We start from the raw sequence: 17,824 nt of genomic DNA on the forward strand, positions 1-17,824 counted from the left end.
ACACAAACGTATACTTTGGGATGAACGCTCAAAACAATAATTTCATCCAAAGAGGCTTCAGCATCGTTTACTTATAGTTTCATTCATTAATATAAATTGCTAAAGGTCAGCATTCTGCAGCCTTGACTTGAACTTGTCCCTATTATTCACATCTATATGTTTCACAACAGCTTTTCCTCAGTTTTCATGCAGCTGCACTTTTATGATGCTCTCACCACAACAAGATAGAGACAGTTCAAAGTCCCATCACCACACACTCGGCCTCTCACATGAGGTGTGGAGGAGGAAAAAAGGAAAAGTTGCTCTTGAGGTTGATGTGTTGTTTATGTAATTATTGAACTTCTCAGAGGTGGGTGTCTGTTGGGAAGTGATTAAAACTCAAGTCATCTGAAATTCTCCAAACCAAGAGACAGACAGCACGAGATTAACACAAGGTAAGGTCCTATAATATCAATTTGAATTTCAGGGGATTATGTGGAGCTAGTCTGGTGTGACGTTTTAGGGGAATGAAAGTGCCAAACAAAACTTTATTTAAAACCTTGTGCATTGCTTGAGGAAATTAGCTGTAGGTGCTAAAAATCTTTCTTGGACATTAATCAACCCTCAACGCCTCCCCGACGCTGCAGCAAACCTGCAGGCCGTCGATGAGGAGACCAACTAAACTAAACTAACTAAAAAACTGATTAACCGGTGTCGGTAATATAAAATACACTCGCAATAAAACACTCTCCTATCGCGATACTTACGACTTTGCCACGGAAAGGCGCACGTGTAGGTCTGATATACACACACACACACAAAAAGAAACAGTACACATTCATCTCCTCGTGTGAACGTAGCTAGATGGTTCCACCACATGTGAGGCACAAGTGACTGAGTTACCTGTCATGGCGCTCAAACTGAAGGTCCCTTTGTTGCCAGAAGCTCAAGCTCAACTTCAAAGGCATGAAATGTGTCTGTTTGAAACCGAATCCAGGGGATCCAGAGGACCTGCACGGCTGCTGCAGCTGCACCTCTCAGAGAGGAGACGAGCATGCTCGGCTGTGGGAAGTGGGACAACAGTGATCTGCCTGCTTCACTGCTGTATATTGTTTTAAACAGTGCCAGATGAAAAATAAGTGTGTTTTACTTCGTACATCTAGAGCATAAATGCTTACACCTTAAACAGACAATTAACTGAATCCGTGTAATGGCTAAAGAAACAGTTGGGCTACTCAAGAGTCCCTGAGTGATGATGATATGGATGTGTTCAAGTGAGTTATGGAAAGTAGAGCACTGATGCATCATGGGCGTTTGAACCACATTCAGGATGAAGAACTTTCAGAGGTAGTGTCAGCATTTTGTTTTATATTTAAACATTATTTCTGAAGGATGCTCTTAATGTCTTTTTTAAGTATTGGAGTTATTTGCAAACTGTTTCCTTTTCACATGTAATTAGTTTGTGGATGCTTGACTTGTTACTGCTGCTGATGTTGCTCTTTATTAAAAATGGATTAGTAAATAAGTAATTCAATTATGTTTGTTTTTACAAGGCTCTGCTTAATATTTTTTCCTACCAAAGGGCTTTTTGAGCCGACTTCCTAAACCTGATACAAGTAAGATGTCTGGCTCAATCAAACTGCCTCTCTGTGATGTAATTATAACTGTTCAAAGCATTCTTTGTTCAGTGACCCCTTTATTTGCTGGGCTGCTTTTTCTTCAGGAGCATATTTGATTTGGTGGCTTAATGTGCTTGAGAAACCATGTTTTCTCAGGAGTGTTAGGAGGGAAAATTTGTTGCTTTTTAAAGTTGTGTGACTGTAATCCCTGCATAATGAGTGTATGCTGACATGGAAGCAGTGTTGCAAAACTGACTTAGTCTCAGCTGGCTGCAGCTGAATGCAGGAATTGATGCAGACATGTTGCACAAGATATATGCAACCTGCTGTGTTGCTGCTCTGTATGTAGTGGTAAATGTAGAAATGTGAATATGTTTGCTGTAGCTTTATTCAACTTGTTGAACAAAGAAAATAATTAGAGCTAGGTGTTGCTATGACCCTTGACCTTAGTGTGTCTTTGTAGCACTCACATGCTTGTGCTTTTCTTACGTCGGAGGTCCTCTGTGATCATTTTCCCTCTCTTTATACGCTTGTTGCTGTTATTAGCTGACTTGAATTCCTTGGCGTTTCTGTCCCCTAAGAAACAAGTAATGTTGCTGTTTTGAGACAGTCTCTTATCATGAGAAACAAAAAGCAATGGTAGAGATCATGAGGAGGGTAAGCAGGATACAATAGAAAGGAGTGAAAAAAAATCTGATAATTAAAACTGTGATGTAAATGAACACCAAAAATCTGGTGGGATGGGACAACTGCTTTGTTTAACCTCTATGTGCTGCTAGACTGTGAGGATTTAATATGCAACAGAGATTTGTTATGAGTCAAGAGTTAGCCATCGCTGACGACAAGATGAAATACGATAAGATAAGGTTCACCTTAATTGTTCCTCTGGGAGGAAATTCCAGCTCCAACCTGGTGTGATGAGATGTGCCAGTTCACACTGAAATATAAGACTTATAAACAATCTAATATAATTTTCTTTAGGTCTGCAACTTACAATAATTGTGATTATGGATCAACCTGTAATTTCTTTTTACTGAATGAATCAATGAATCTATAAAAAATGGTAAATAGTAAAAATGCCCCTTTTTTCTGACCAAAACCCACACACAAAATTTACAGTGATATAAAATAGAAAAAAGCAGAAGATGTTAACACTTGAAAAGCAAGAACCAGTGAATGAATTTAATTATGTGGCACTTTTGCTTGATACCCGACTTAAATGCTGAAAATTGTTAGTGATTAATTACTGTTGCTCATCTAATAAAGTAATCAACCAATCATTTTGGCAATAATGTTTTTAACAGGAAAATGAGAGGAACTTAAGTGGTCTGTAACAAAATGAGTTTATCCATCAACAACACAATAGATTTTGCTTTGGTGCTTTTTCATTTTGATTTAAAAAGTTGTGGTAATTGAAGTGGTAAGTTAAATTTATTCTCTTAAGGAATGTTTGGCTATTATAAATTCTACTCTCCAATGTAAATCCACACAATGGAGAGAGGCCCATTTTGATTGTTGGATATTATTTGCATATGATGAGCTAATAAAAGACACCACTGGAATGAAAAAGAAAGATCTAGAGAAGCTTTGGTTGAATTCCCCTCCTCTGGGCAGTGTGACTGCACATATTGTTAAACCATTTCATTCTCACATATCATGTGCTAAGTTTAAAACAGATTTTCCCCTTTTCTCATTATATTTGTACAATCTTAATTAGTAGTTTACATGTTTAAATAACCCAGTAACAGGTTACCTGGTTTTTAAAACTACTTCCACACAAATATGCCCTTGAAAACATTTATCTTAATTTATCTGCTGAAGACAAGATACTAGGTTGAATGAACCCGTCCTTGATCCTTATCAAGCTGAAGGTGAAGAGGCAGTGAGGTGAGCTGTGGTCTGAGTGTTGTACTGAAAATATGTTTATTTGGTTCCATGTTGTTGTCCTGGAGATTTACCTGGATTTAGTTTTGGTAACCTTTCAGAAATGTACCTGAACCATGACAGAAGGAAACAATGTGAGAATTTCCCTGTTATCAATGTGGAACTCCGCTCTGATAGGAAAGACTCATCCCTCCCAGCTACCCACACAGTCCTGGCCACAGTTTTATAACTCTGCACACCTGACTCCTTCAGTCCACAGGTCCAATAACACAGCTGCAAAAAGTAGATGTAATCCCAGTAAGCCGCAGGTGGCCTTGTAGATTGGCTGCCCAGATCTCCACATTTTTCCCTCCTTTCACACACTGCCCCCCTCTCACTCTCTTCCCCAGGCTCCCCTTGTGGTGGCAACCCTCAGCTGAAATAGGGCCTTTGCAGGGTGGAGGCAACACACTGCAGCCAGGACCTGTCACATTACTCTCAGCTCCACAGTGGGACCAGGGCACCTGAGTACAGCTTGTGAGGGAGGGTAACAGAGTGTCAGTGAGAGCAGACCAAATACACGGAAACAAGGACACCTCTGCAGCAGAGTCCGACTTGGGACTTGGGAGACACTTTTGCCCCTTGAGTCGAAGGGGATTGCAGCCGTGTCGCTAGAGATTGTGGTTAAAAGTTCTTCAGCTCCTTTGTAAGACTTTGGATCTGTTTGGAAAAAGAGAACAATGGATAAGGATGCTCTACTGGACTACGAGTACCCAGACCTGGATACCGGTCCATCCAAAATTGAAGTCGAGTAAGTACATGCTCACATTTCTAAGGACTAAACTTTAGTTTTATGTGCTTTTATTGTCTGTCTGTTGTATTTTTTGTTGTATTGTATGTTATTCATAAGATGAATTGCTCCATGCTTAAATGTGCATAAGTAGTTAATCCAACTTTTGTAAGTCTGAACAGTTCTGCAGTGAGATACAGCTATCATTGAGATATCAGGTGACACTTGGCACACTTCACCAGAGCCAGTGTCAGTGTGTGATCTTGTTCCCATTCATATTATTTGTAATATTATAATAGAGACTGTATCATTTTCATGTTTTGAGAATGTAGGTTGTTATAGAAACTGGTAAGTTTTGCCCACAGAACTTATAAAAAAAAAAGTATAAACAAAAATTGGGTGCATTAAACCCCAAATGACTCATTGTTTGAACATTTTACTGTTCTTTTGTTTTTCCAAACACAGACAATGAAGATGTAGCACATGAAACCATGCAACTTTGGACATAAGATCCCAAACTCTGAATACTGACACTCATTCTTTACTCCTGACCAATCCCACAATGCAACAGGGTGTATGCAATTATTTCCATTTAGTACTTTTGGGATGATTTGTTACGTCTGAGTTTCTTTTGTATGTGGAAAAAAAAAAAATCCACCATGTTTCCATTGGTACAGAATGATGAATAGTAAAACTGTTTATGTTTAGTAATGGCCTCAGAAATAGATGGAACAAGTGTCGTTTATCACCAGCCGCCATGTTTAGCTAATAAACCGTCTGGATGTCGTGTAAATGAAGACATTGTGGCGAGTTGTGGTCTGAAAAGCTTTTGTGTGGCCACTACTGTAGCTCACTAAGCTAAGCTATCTTAGGTGTAATTCCTCTGCTTTTGTAAACACTCAAATGTCCTGTTGGTCTCTGGAAATGTGAATCTTAACATTGGCTGAAATTTACAAATGGTCTGGTGCGGTGCCGGAGTCTGTGCTGTGAGTGCCAAGTTACAATATCCGCACATTGTTTGGACAGGTAAGAGACTGTTGTGAAAAATGTCAAAACATCCAGTCTGGAAGCTGCCATCACTGTGCTTGCAGGCAATATATGAAGTAATTTTAAAGTCCCCCAACTTCTTTCATGTATGAGGCCTTCCCTGTTTGTCAAGAGTTGTAATTACTGCCCCATGACCAGGCATTCCTGCTTCTCTAGTGTACAGGAACGTGAACATAGGCATTTGTTGTTTTCCTGTGTCACGCTGATACCAATCCGTTTAAATGCAAATCTCTGCTGCAGGATTTCAGCTACAAAGTTTCCAGCCACAAATGGTCCTGACAGTGACGTGTGAAAGGTTTAGGGAGGTATATTTTAGGTCAGCTCAGTGACTCAAAGCCTTGAGTTTTAAGAACCGGATTTATTGTTTTGCTCTCTCTTCCTTTTTTTAGAATAATCCCTCCATGTGACCCCACTGCCGATGACAGGCTCTACCATATATGCATCACTGCGATATCTGTAAGTCCGCTTTCCCATTGGATTAAAATAACATAACATATCACACCCTATCCTGCAATCCCCTGTCATTCAGTCATTGGGTATATGATATCAAACAAAGCGTTTGTGCTGCATTGAGAGATCATGGTTTTTGAGATATCAGGTCAGCCCTGTCTAATTATCTTCACCCAGGAAGTTACTGTATGTTTTCAGCTCCATTTGTTTGTCTGATAGTTAGGAGATTATCTCAAAACGCATGGAACACGTTTGAATGAAATTTGGTGGAGCATGTCCAAGGAACAAATGGTTCTGGCCAAATGTTTTTTTTTTATTGATGCAGACCCAGGTGTGAATCCAGGGCCCAGGAAGGATCAGAGAAAGTATTCACATCACAATATCAAACATTTCTTGCTGGTCTTGAATATAAAAAAACAGTCACTTGCAGCCCATAATGAGCAATCAATGTCTTTTTTGATGGAGGTCCTGACCCCACAATGATGACTTAATATATCAAATTAAGAGTGGTGCAAGGGATTTCTAGTTACATCAGACAAACCGATTAATACAAATCCAAATTGAATATATAATAATTAAGCCCAGAAGATTTACCAGTTTGGTCCTCAGGCCTAAGTCTAATAATTGCACATAATATTTTGTGTGTGTATTTCTCCTCCTCTCATGTGTACATAATGATGTTACTTGGTATTCACTGATTCTCCTTGTGATGTCTGTTTAAAGAAGAACTTAGAAGTTGATCGTCACTGGCCCAATTTAGAGCAAGGAATTCTTCCCAGCCTTGTGTTTCCTGAATGTGTCACGGGTCATGACAGGTCGTTGAACTCTCACCGGTCGGTGATCCTGAGTGATGACACTTGATTCAGACCACATCCACGGGGTGCACTAATGAGACGCTGAGGTTCGGCCTTTTGTGGCATCAGCTCCCCTCACGATTAGTCAGAAGGAGGGTGATGCCTGAGCCCTGGGCAGTCCACAGCTGCATACTGCTGTGCAGGTCATGCTAACTGATGTATTTCCTCCTCTAGCTTGTTGTAATGCTGATCCTAGCGATCTTAGCCAGACGCACGAAGGTGGGCAACAGACAGAAAGGACTCCCAGGTTTACTCAGGTGAGACTCTTTTCTATGTAATAAACACCATGGTTAAATGTGCAATGAAATAGCTGCCCACTACTGCTGGACGATATTGGTACCTTTTGCCTCCAGATTGAATTGCTATTGATCATTTTTCAAATATTTATAAATTGAATTCCAGTCTTCAAGGCAGTTATCGGCTTCCATTCATTTTAGTATTGTTTGAAGATCAACATGCAAACACTTCAGCTAAGATAGGAAAATCTGTCACGGTGAACATTTACCATGAGAGATGCATATTGCAGGTGGCGTTGTGATTACAAGCTCAGTTTTTGAGAGCGTTAGGTCACGTGGATTTTTGAAAAAGTCTGAATTTGGAAGTTTGTCAGCTCACCCACAAAAGGTTTTTAAAGAAGAGGCCACTTATAACTTAACTATAATACAACAAATCTTATCGGCACTAACTTTGACTGGCTGATGAACCGTTGAGTAATTAACCTTAAAACCTTCTCGAATGGACATGCCCAATGGCCAGCAGATAACACTGGTCACACTGCGTAACTTGTAGGTGTGAGCGTGTTGTTTCTGGAGCTGGGCGCCAATGAAAAAGGGTTTTCATGCTTAGTGAAACTTCTGTGTATTAATAGAGTTTGAAAACTGTGATGGATTTTCTTGTCTCAAGCAAAGTGCAATACTCAAAGTTGAGTTTCATATCACACTGACATGAATGGGAGCCAAGGGCAGCCTGGGAGGTAGAAAATCACGATGAAATTGTCTTATACACTTATAACACTTATATGGTCCTTTTGAAGTGTGATCATTTCTGGTCAATAACTGTTTCATCCAAATGTGAGGCTGGTAACATGTGGACTCTAAATACCTGCTCCTTGATTTCACAGTCCAGTCAACTTCCTGGACCATACACAGCACAAGGGCCTGGCAGTGGCTGTGTTTGGAGTGCTCTTGTGCAAACTATGGGGCCTGGTCATATCGCCAAACCCCCTCCCCTTCACAACAGATTCTGAGAACAAACGTGAGGAGGTCATCTTGGTTCTTCCTGATCTAACATCAGTCTATTCAGTGTTTTTCGCTTTCACATTGTAAATCTTCTATAGCTGCTCTTCATCATGATTTTCCTTAAAGTTGGATTTTGGATTTTATCTTAGTAATTAAAATTTCCCTCTTTTGGATAAGTGGACAAGAGAAAGGATTTGTAAGGAGATCAGACAGAGTCAGATGGATAGATGTAGCTCTGTAAACAATACTTTTGTTAAATATATGTAATTGGATTATTTCCTTCTGTGTGTATGTTATTTTCGACTCAGGAGCTTGATGGTAAGCTTCACAAGAAGCTTTTTTTTTTTCTTAAATGAAATTACATAGGAATTGACTGTAAGGAGTCAGTCACCTGCTACTTTACACAATCCCCGAACAGGACAAGCTTAAGAGTAGGAAATATAGTTGTTGTTCAGTATTGTGTTAAGCAGAATTAGTTGTCAGAGTTATGGCTTCATGTCTCATGTCACGTGCTCACAGCTTTCACACACTTGTTTGTATTTGCAGAGAACTGGGTGATTCTGGGAGTATTCTACTACCCCGCGCTATACTACCCTCTCCTGGCATGTGGCACCTTACATAATAAAGTTGGCTATGTGCTTGGCAGCCTCTTGTCATGGACACACTTTGGTGTTCTGGTATGGCAGAAGATTGACTGTCCCAAAACACCTCTGGTAAGCAAATAAAATGATTCCAATTCATTTATCACTAATAGATTGGTGTGGAATCTGGTGTCTAAGGATTGTTGTGTGTGTCATCTGTCTGAGTTTTAAGGATTAATTCAAAGACAAAGCTGAATTGTTTTGGGTCTGGAAACCCATTGATTACCGAACAAAGCTGGACTGTTGCATATGTAAGAGATGATGTGATTTGAAAAGATGGACACATGGTTGGGGATTTAAACCTTTCCCAGTCCCAGATTTTGTGCCACATTCCTGTTGTTTGGGTTTTCTGTGCGATGAATGTCTGCGACTCACAACCATTAGTTCCACTGCCTGTTGGTCTTAATCAAGAAGCTTTTTCACAGTTAATCAGTTTAGTGTGTGTCAGTATAAGAGAGACATCCAGTCATTATGGCCCATTGTCATGGTTGTCTTTTATTTTCAAGTGATGCCTGTCTGTTTATCCCACTATGAGCTGGCACAGATGAAACACTGCAGGGAGCATTTCAGCTGAAAGACAGAATACATTTTTACTGATTAATACTATTTCTTTCTAAACAAACCAAAATACACAAAGCTATTTGTTCCCACTTTTTGTGTCAATACAAGATAATTTTAAGATGTATTCCTAATGTGTTTTTCCAAAACTCCCAAAACAAGTTGCTTTGATTTTAAAATCTTCTTTTATTCCTTTGTAGATACACAAACACTACTCCCTTTTCTCCAGCTTGCCCCAGATAGCTTGCTTGGCATTCCTTAGTTTCCAGTATCCCCTTCTTCTATTCAAGGGCTTAAAGGGCACAGAAAAGAACAATGCTACAGAGGTAAGTTTTGATCTTCAGCAGTTCCTGCATGTTTGATTCAGGATGGTTGCAAAGTTCTTACAGCACTAATTGTTTGGTCTGCTTACATAACAGACTGAGTAAAAGTGTCTATGTTAATTAGAAGTTCACGTTCATGTAAGCCTGAACTATAAAAAAAAGAAATAAAAAAAAAAAGAAGAAAAATCTCACTAAGACGCACATTTCCTCTCAATCTGTGCACGTGAAGAACCTTTATAAGCTGCCTGCTAATCAGGGGGTTTATGATGCTCATACAGTCTGGGCTGAGGGAAAATGTGAAGTCCAGCGCAGCACGCCAGTGGCCTAATCATTTTAAGTAGATTTGACGTAATTGGTTTATGTTATGTTCTTGATCAGATTATGAAAAGGTTGCCTTGTTTTTTCACCGAGGAGACACAATGCTGTGTTTATTTGATGCTAATCTCAGCATGGGTGTGACAAAGCCGGGGTGAAGCCATTGCCTGACTACCCCCCCCCCCCCCCCCCCCCCCCTTATTGTAAGGAGGCTTAGCTTGTGAGCAATACTTTTTCCACATGTTGATGATAAAAAAATAAAGTTTAAATTTAAACTACCTAATACCACTTACTCCCAGAGGATTTCAGGAATATGGACTGAAACATTGGTGACCCCAAAAATCACATCAGTTAGTTCAGTGTTGCCACACTATCCTGGCTTGTTTACTATTTTATTGTCATGTGGTTCCTCATATGGTTGCTGTTCTTTCAGGATCTAAGCAGCAGCTACTATAAAGACTATGTCAATAAAATGCTCAAGAAGAAGAAGCCCAGCAAAATCAGGTGAGAACTGCAGCCTGTTATCAGTAACCCTAACCCTGTTACATAGCTATGTTTTTCTTTTGACATCTGTTCAGTTGACATTTGGTGCAGCTCCGAGTTGGTGTGTTTCCATCATGTACTGATTTCCCTATTGAGTTTATGAGTTATGGTCGAGAACAGACTTCAATGGGGAAACAGCTGGTGGGAAATGTTTAGGCCTACTGTCGACCTGGATGGATTGAATAGTGGATGTCAGTGTGGGGTGACCATCATTTCTTGGGAAACAATTAGGACAAGAGTGTTCTAGGAAAAAAGGGGTCAGTTCAGGCCATATTTGTTGTTGTTTTGTTCTTGTATCTCTGCCAAATGGTGCTGTCGAGTGTATAACAAAAGACAGATGATCTCTGTATCAGAATGGGATGTCACTTTGCAAATCTACTGACTGTTGTTTTGCTGTATCTTCCATGTGCACGTTAAAAAGAGATTAAAGTAGCATTTCACCTGATTCACCTCTGGGTTTAGAAATCTTTCTTTACCGAGTTTTGGAGAGGCTTCTTCCTTTACATTTTTACATTTTAAAGAATGTTCTTGTCGGTATTTTAAGCTTTTATTAGACACAGTTAGAGAGATGACAGGAAATGAGGGACTCACACCAGGGACATTCACATTCACAGTCAGGGTCTTGACCCCTTAACTATGGGGTGCCCTGTGATGCTTTAGTTTTTAGCTCACAGGAAGAGGCTGTTTGTAAAATCACATCTGTGAATGTAAGAGTTTCCCAGCCTGGATTATATCTACTAACTAAATACAGGACTGTCCCATGTGGTGGTGTAAAAAAACATCCACTTTCCTTTGTCTCTTTATTCCATATGAAAAGAACATTTTTAACTGAGGTCAATGATGTGCAAAGAATATCTATTGAATGAAAATATCAGTAATCTGGTGGCAGGGAGACTAGCTAGAGGAAACAGGTTGCTGCTCTTCCTGTTGTTGTGTCCTAGACACTAAATCCTGATTAAGGAGAATCCGCTCACTGGGGCAATTTTTCTACAATGATCAGCATCTGGAGTATTTTTTGCAAAGTAATCATCTCTGGTGGTTAAATGATTGTAAATCTTTCCTTGTACATTCGATGCAAATGACTAACACAGAGTCACACAGAGCTTGTTATCATGGTGAATTAGCACCAGGAAATAATGCATTTCCTCTCTCTTTTGAAGTGCATGTTTGACTCATAGAAAGACCTTTTCTCTAACTTGACGTATGCAAAGATGGTGGCAAAAAAATGGTTCATTCATTCACAAATCTTTCCTACTCCTACATGTGTGAATGTGTGCGAAGCCTTTAAATGTAACTCTGTTTACCTTTTCACTTCAGCACATCGAGCACAGAGATGCCCAGGCTCCCTCAAAGAATAATTGATACTGTGAAGTCGTACATTTATACACCGGAGGAAGGTAAATATGTGAACTTGGTTTCTTTCATGCCTTAACGTGTTATCTCCTGTTAAAGTTTAATAACAAATTTTATTTTTTGTTTTTTTTAAACAGCTTTCCGTTTTCCACTGAAGTTGGCTATATCTTGTGTAGTGTCATTCATAACACTGTATCAGGTAAATACAGTATCTACTATTAGACTTCATGATCTATGATTATTACATTAACTGTCAAAATTCTGATTCAGGACAGCACTCCACTCATGCACTGCACAGGCATATCATGTTAACTATAACATAGTACATAAGGTCAAAGTGATAATCGCATTGAATTAACCCCCCTGACCTTGGCCCGATAACTCCATACTCTGAATATCATCAGATTATGTTTTATGCTCGTAGGCTCAGAGTTTCTCCAGTAATGAGTAAATAATATCCTTTTTTTTTTTTTCTTTTTTTTGTAGGTGGGTCTCCTACTGATCTCAGCAGTGGTGCCTCCTCTCCAGACCGCCCGTGCAGGAGTTGATGAGGATGTTGCCAACCTTTTAGCTGGCTTCAAGATTATGCTGTCTCCAGACAAACATGAAGTGGTCAGAATCGTGGTTTATTACATGTGGTGTGTAGAAGGTGAGTGAAACCATTAAAGCAAAAACAGCCATTTAGTGATTGGAGAGACTCTGAATACAGTTTAATCACATTAGACCCTTTTTTTCATATATCACAGTGATATTAACATATTTTCATGAACCACCCAATACAAGCTGCAGTTACTGTAAAAGTGTATATATATATATATATATATATATATATATATATATATATATATATATATATATATATAACATGCGAATTGTCAATGGATGACATCTTCATACAGTGAACAACCTGAAGGTCATGTGCTATGTTTTTCTTGCAGTGTGCTTTGTCTCAGCGATGACCCTATCTGGCTTGGTCAACCTGGCTTTGCTCATGCGGTCCATGGTTCTGCATCGGTGAGTTTAAGAACAAGACAGTGTTGTGGCTCTCTTTATCTATCAGGTTTATTTTATTCTCTTCCCAAAGTTTCCAAGAATCATGAATGTGCTTTGCATTCTGGTTCCTTCATTATAATGTAATGGGTCACACTGGAGTTATTATAACATAATGGAGTACTAATCATCCAGACAGACAGAGTAGCATTCACTCTGCGTTAACTGCTGCTGGAATTGAAAATGGCTATTAAGATAAGACATGAAATGCTCTGCTATTACCATAAATTACGTTGTATTAAAAGAAACGTTTTCCAAGTCGAGTATTGAATTGCATTTCAGCCCCTATCCCCTGCTAAATTACCTCTTCAATTTGCTATATAATTTGTACATTTAGCAATAAAGCGATTTATGTATTGCATAGTCCCGCGTTTTCTTGATTGTGTTTTTCTTGCTGTAGGTCAAACTTGAAGGGGCTGTACAGAGGAGACATCTACAATGTTTACAACTGCCAGAGAAGTATCAGGGCTTCCCGGCCAGCACTGGTCTGCTGGATGGGATTCACCAGCTTCACGGCTGCTCACATCTGCATCGGTACAGTCCCTGTACATACTGAATAGTGAAAGAAAACAGCAAAGATTTTAAAGATTTTCAGGAGATGATACTAAATGTTTTAAATTTAGTGTCCTACAGTTGAATACAGTACTGGGGTGCGTATGCACAGTATATCATAGATACTCTAAGGGTAAAACACTAATGGCAGGTCCTCACTTAGGCCAACAGCCATAGTAAGCTTTCATCATTTCCTTTTACATTATTATTCGTAGTAATTCTGTTCACACTACTAAAATGCATCTAAATGCATCTCTCTAGCAACCAAGTGACCAGCTAGAGATGTACCAGGGTTTGTGAGGTTACACAGTGAAAAGAATGATTGTTCGCCCCTCCTCTCAGTGTGACATGAGAGAGAAGTCGGTGTGCTGTGTAGATTTGTTGGATACAGGACGGGGTCTAAGCCATGAGGCCCTGAAGCTCTGATCTTTCCCCTGCAGGCATGATCGTCCAGACCTTGGTGTTCTTCTTCTGCCTTCTGATCGCTGTCTTCCTCATCGTCATACCTGTCCTGCACAGACAGAATCTGATTCTCTTTCAGCTCCTGTGGAGCATGTGGTGAGCATCATTACATCTCTCACTCATTACTTCCTTTTATAACATGGCTGACCATGAAAATGCTTCAAAAATCTATCGGACGAACTCAAACGTTTCACGGTCAATGAAGAACTGAGGCTACTTTGTATATGTACATGTATGTTCTATAGAAATGACTTTGGCTCTCATGTTTTGAGCCTTCTGTCTGGCTTGTATCACCACAGGAGATGTTTGATGGTTGATTTTTTGTCTTTTCAGGCCGTTCTGGCTGATGATTGTCTTGGCTGTGTTGATTCAACACATCACCGCCAGGTTTTGCTTCATCAAGAAAACAGCGGGCACTCGAGACCTAGACAACAGGTTTACTATATTTGTTGCTATATATTGTCTGTATTGTGCTCACTGATTTGTGGTTTCTAAGTGTTTTGATTTCCTGATATACGTTCTATCCGCATCTATCTCGCAGGGGTAATCTGTTCCTGCTGACGTACCTGCTTTTTCCAGTCAATGTTCTGATCGGGGTGCTACTGGCGCTCTGGCGCATGATCATCACGGCCCTGTTCAACATTGTTCACATGGGACGCATGGACATCAGTCTTCTTAACCGCAACGTGGAGGCATTTGACCCAGGTGAGCAAGATATGCTGCACTCTGTATAGAGCCATATTGTAACTGTCTACTACGCTGACCACACCAAGGCATCAGGTCAAGTTCAATGTCATCTGCAAAAAAATATTTCTTGATGTAATGAACAGCTTGTAGCGTGGAGGTCTCACCTCGCACCAGTTCTGGGTCTATTATATATTTGTTCAAATAAAGACTAGCAGCCTAGCATTGCTAGGGACATGAAAACCTTACATTACATTGCTCAGTTATATTATACATTTTCCTTTTTCTTTTTAGTCTGACACATGATGTTATTCATTGGTATTAACATCATGCTTTTGCCTTTGTAGATGTCACTGTGTTTTTTTTTCACTCTCACTGTGGAGGCTTAAAGAGAGGCAATTTTCTATGAGTAAATGCACTTTTACTGATCCCACTTAGAGGCCAGAAATGCGTATCCTCTCCACTTTACCCCGCTAGCACCTCACTGCAGCTCGTATGATATCTGTATTCTGTGCAGTGCAAGGGACTCTAATTGCGCACCAATTTCTGAACCGGCTGCAGATTTAAGACATCTGTTGTCAAGAAAAGCAGGTGGTTAAAAAAAAAAGGAAAAAAAAGAAGTGTGATTGTATGGCCATTATGTGTGATTGCCTCAAAGCCAACATGGGGTGCAGTCCTATGTGTTTATTGCTTTTGCCCAGTCAGAGTAACCCCCCTCCTCCTCCCTGTGTCTGTCTGCAGCCTACCGCTGCTATGCTCATTATCTGAAGATTGAGGTGAGCCAGTCTCACCCTGTGATGAAGGCCTTCTGCGGGATTTTGCTGCAGTCTGTGGGCCAGGATAGCAATGCTGCACAGAGGTCACGGGATGCTGAAGAGGGTCAGTAACACAAAACTCCGTCCACATCAGTGGAGGTCTACGGCACAGAGGAATGAGCTATATCAGGCTTTGACTACACAGACAGTACTTGTTAGTGGGATCATTGATGGTTTTTGTGACAATAAGGATGATATTGAATATTGCAAGCCTCATCCTTTAAAGATAAACAGTACATTCCTTTCTATATTAAAGGCATCTTTAATTTCTCCAGAGGGGTTTAAAATTCAGTAGCAGGTCACTGTAACACAGGATCAGATCATAACACTTTCTTGTGCACACAGAAGAAATGAGAGCTTGGCAGCTCTGATTTAATATGTCAAGAGCAAATTGAGTCTTGCCCTAGAATAATTTACAGACCTGCTACTGGTCTCAATCAAATCTGTCATAAACTAATCAGCTGTCCTTCTGGCATGCGTACACTTGTGTGAGCCCCTCAGCCTCTGTCACCAAGAGACAGCGTAGTCCTGGAGATTTAACCAATACAAATAAAACCAATATATCATTTATATACAACAATTTACCCAAAATATGAACAGCAACTTCAAAGCTGGCTGCTGCTCTGCAGCGATGGTACTGACTCAAACAGGAGGTGAGTTATAGTCGCCTACATGTTTGGTGACAAGTGAACGTACATCATAGTGAGAAATGCATCAGGCTTCATCTGTTGTTGTGGAATCCAGTTCTGTCTGGTGTATAGTCACAGCTGAGTCCAATTACAAATGCACAGTGGAGATGTTGCCTGTTTGCATCTAGAGAACAATGCATTATCAGGAATAATCTATTGTATTACAAAGATTAGTTCTGGGGTATCTGAATACATATATGAGCTGCGCTAATTGCCTGTTTCATATTCATGTAGCCCAAGGGGCTTAAGCTTTCAGTGTGTTAATAGCAAGCCCAATATGCTCGTACCATGCTTAGAGGATTAGAATATGATTGCTTTCTATTATTACTCTTTCTGTAGTATCTAGCTGGTCCTGGGTGGCCTTCGACAGAGTCTTTTCCCATTCCAGTTAAGATTTAAAAAAAAATCCTCAGAATACATCTTGTGTATATATGACATACCTTTGGTGCTATAATGATGTCTGACTGTCCTCAGGGATCCAGCTAGTCCAGCAGGAGAAGAAACAACACAAAGTGTCCAGTGCCAAGAGGGCCCGCGGGCACTGGCAGCTCCTGTACACCCTGGTCAACAACCCCTCCCTGGTGGGCACCAGGAAGCACTTCCAGCGTCAGACTGCAGAGAGCTTTCTAAACGGAAGCCTGAACCGCAGCACCAAGGAGGGGATCAAAAAGGAGGCAGCGACCAAGGAGGCAGAAGCCGCTGCCAAAAATTGAACACGAATGTGTCCCTGATTAAGGATTTTATTCAAAGTGTCTCTTGGTTTTTGGGCAAATTCTGCAGTCACATTATTTGTCAATCCCTACTGTATATGTGTCTGCATTTGTTGAAATAAGTGCACTTATAGCTCAGTGTCTCGCGTAGAGATATTCAGGAAGCCCTTTTCTGTCTGTCTGGAGATTGTGTGTTTACTTTGTGCTCTTCATGTTCCTCTGGTTGTTTCAAGTGTGAGAGCCACAGTCTCCAGTCAGATGGGAAAGCTTGTGTGGCACTGCTCTCCCAACTAAACACACTCACTACACGTCATTTTCAACACGTTTATGTGCTTATTTTGGGAAAGCACTCGTGTTATTTTTCAACCGGCAGGTTAATCACATGTGTTTTCCAATATGTTGTTATTATCTTGTAGTGCAAATAATGCAGAATGGTAGTTGCCCAAACTAAACACATGGATGTGCAAAACACTGGAGCATCCTTTTTAAAGAGGGTATTTATATTTAGAACTTTTCACTATTTATGACTTTACAGAATGAATTGTTTTCATAGACTGGGTAATGCATTTTCTTTTTTTCCATTGTACACATTTTGCGTAATTCACAATAACCTGTGGAATAGGAACTACCAGACAAATGAAACTGTTTATATTTCCTGTAGGCATTTAAGTCCTAAACCACTTGCTGCTACCAGTGTAAAATCTTATCTGGTTTCTGATATTCACCAACATTACACCGTCTGTCTCTGCATTGACATTTAAAATTACGACTTTTAAGTCAAAATAAAATATAAAATTTCCCTCCTGATTACTGTGAAAATAAAACTGAAGTTAAAGTTTATTTTTTTCTCCCACTCATCACTTATAGTAATATGGAATATTTCATTCTAGAGTAGGTAAACTTAGGCTCCAAATGCATAGTGTGATGCTGATGTGAAGTGATGAGCGAAATGAAATGAACTCAACTGGACCGACAGGAAAATTAAGACAAAGGAGTTTTTTTTTTCTTTTTTCTTTATATGCGCTTTCATACGCAGCAGTTTACCTTTTGCATTAACACACTAACGCCTCAAAAATCACACTCTATATATCGTTTCCTCTTTTGTTAGAAAATACAAAGGAGAGGGAATAAAAAAGCATGACAAATTCAGCTCCTTCAGAATCCATTTCAAACTTATATTGGTTGTATCAAATTATATTAGCGTGATTACTTTTTTTCATTTCAAATGAATTTAGAAAATAATATAGCTACCTGAGCTCTATTTTTTTTTTCCTGGAGTGTCTCAATCT

The 17,824-nt window shown here is 39.9% G+C and overlaps 1 protein-coding gene across 1 annotated transcript; it reads left to right on the top strand.

Moving 5' to 3' along the window:
* The first annotated feature begins 270 nt into the window (after nucleotides 1-270).
* stra6 (signaling receptor and transporter of retinol STRA6) lies at nucleotides 271-17,375 on the top strand. Its single transcript, XM_023422416.2, has 18 exons — nucleotides 271-434; nucleotides 3,872-4,272; nucleotides 5,688-5,754; nucleotides 6,777-6,859; nucleotides 7,723-7,856; nucleotides 8,387-8,553; nucleotides 9,240-9,365; nucleotides 10,111-10,181; nucleotides 11,538-11,617; nucleotides 11,711-11,772; nucleotides 12,060-12,222; nucleotides 12,512-12,587; nucleotides 13,024-13,157; nucleotides 13,616-13,733; nucleotides 13,971-14,072; nucleotides 14,179-14,342; nucleotides 15,063-15,200; nucleotides 16,300-17,375. Exons 2-18 carry the CDS (start codon nucleotides 4,202-4,204, stop codon nucleotides 16,536-16,538), a joined length of 1,995 nt encoding a protein of 664 aa, XP_023278184.1. The 5' UTR covers nucleotides 271-434; nucleotides 3,872-4,201; the 3' UTR covers nucleotides 16,539-17,375.
* Nucleotides 17,376-17,824: the final 449 nt, after the last annotated feature.

This window comes from Seriola lalandi, unplaced genomic scaffold (assembly GCF_002814215.2).
Source record: "Seriola lalandi dorsalis isolate HSWRI2012SDOR001 ecotype SW California unplaced genomic scaffold, Sedor1 jcf7180002054682, whole genome shotgun sequence".
NCBI classification, from domain to species: Eukaryota; Metazoa; Chordata; class Actinopteri; order Carangiformes; family Carangidae; genus Seriola; species Seriola lalandi.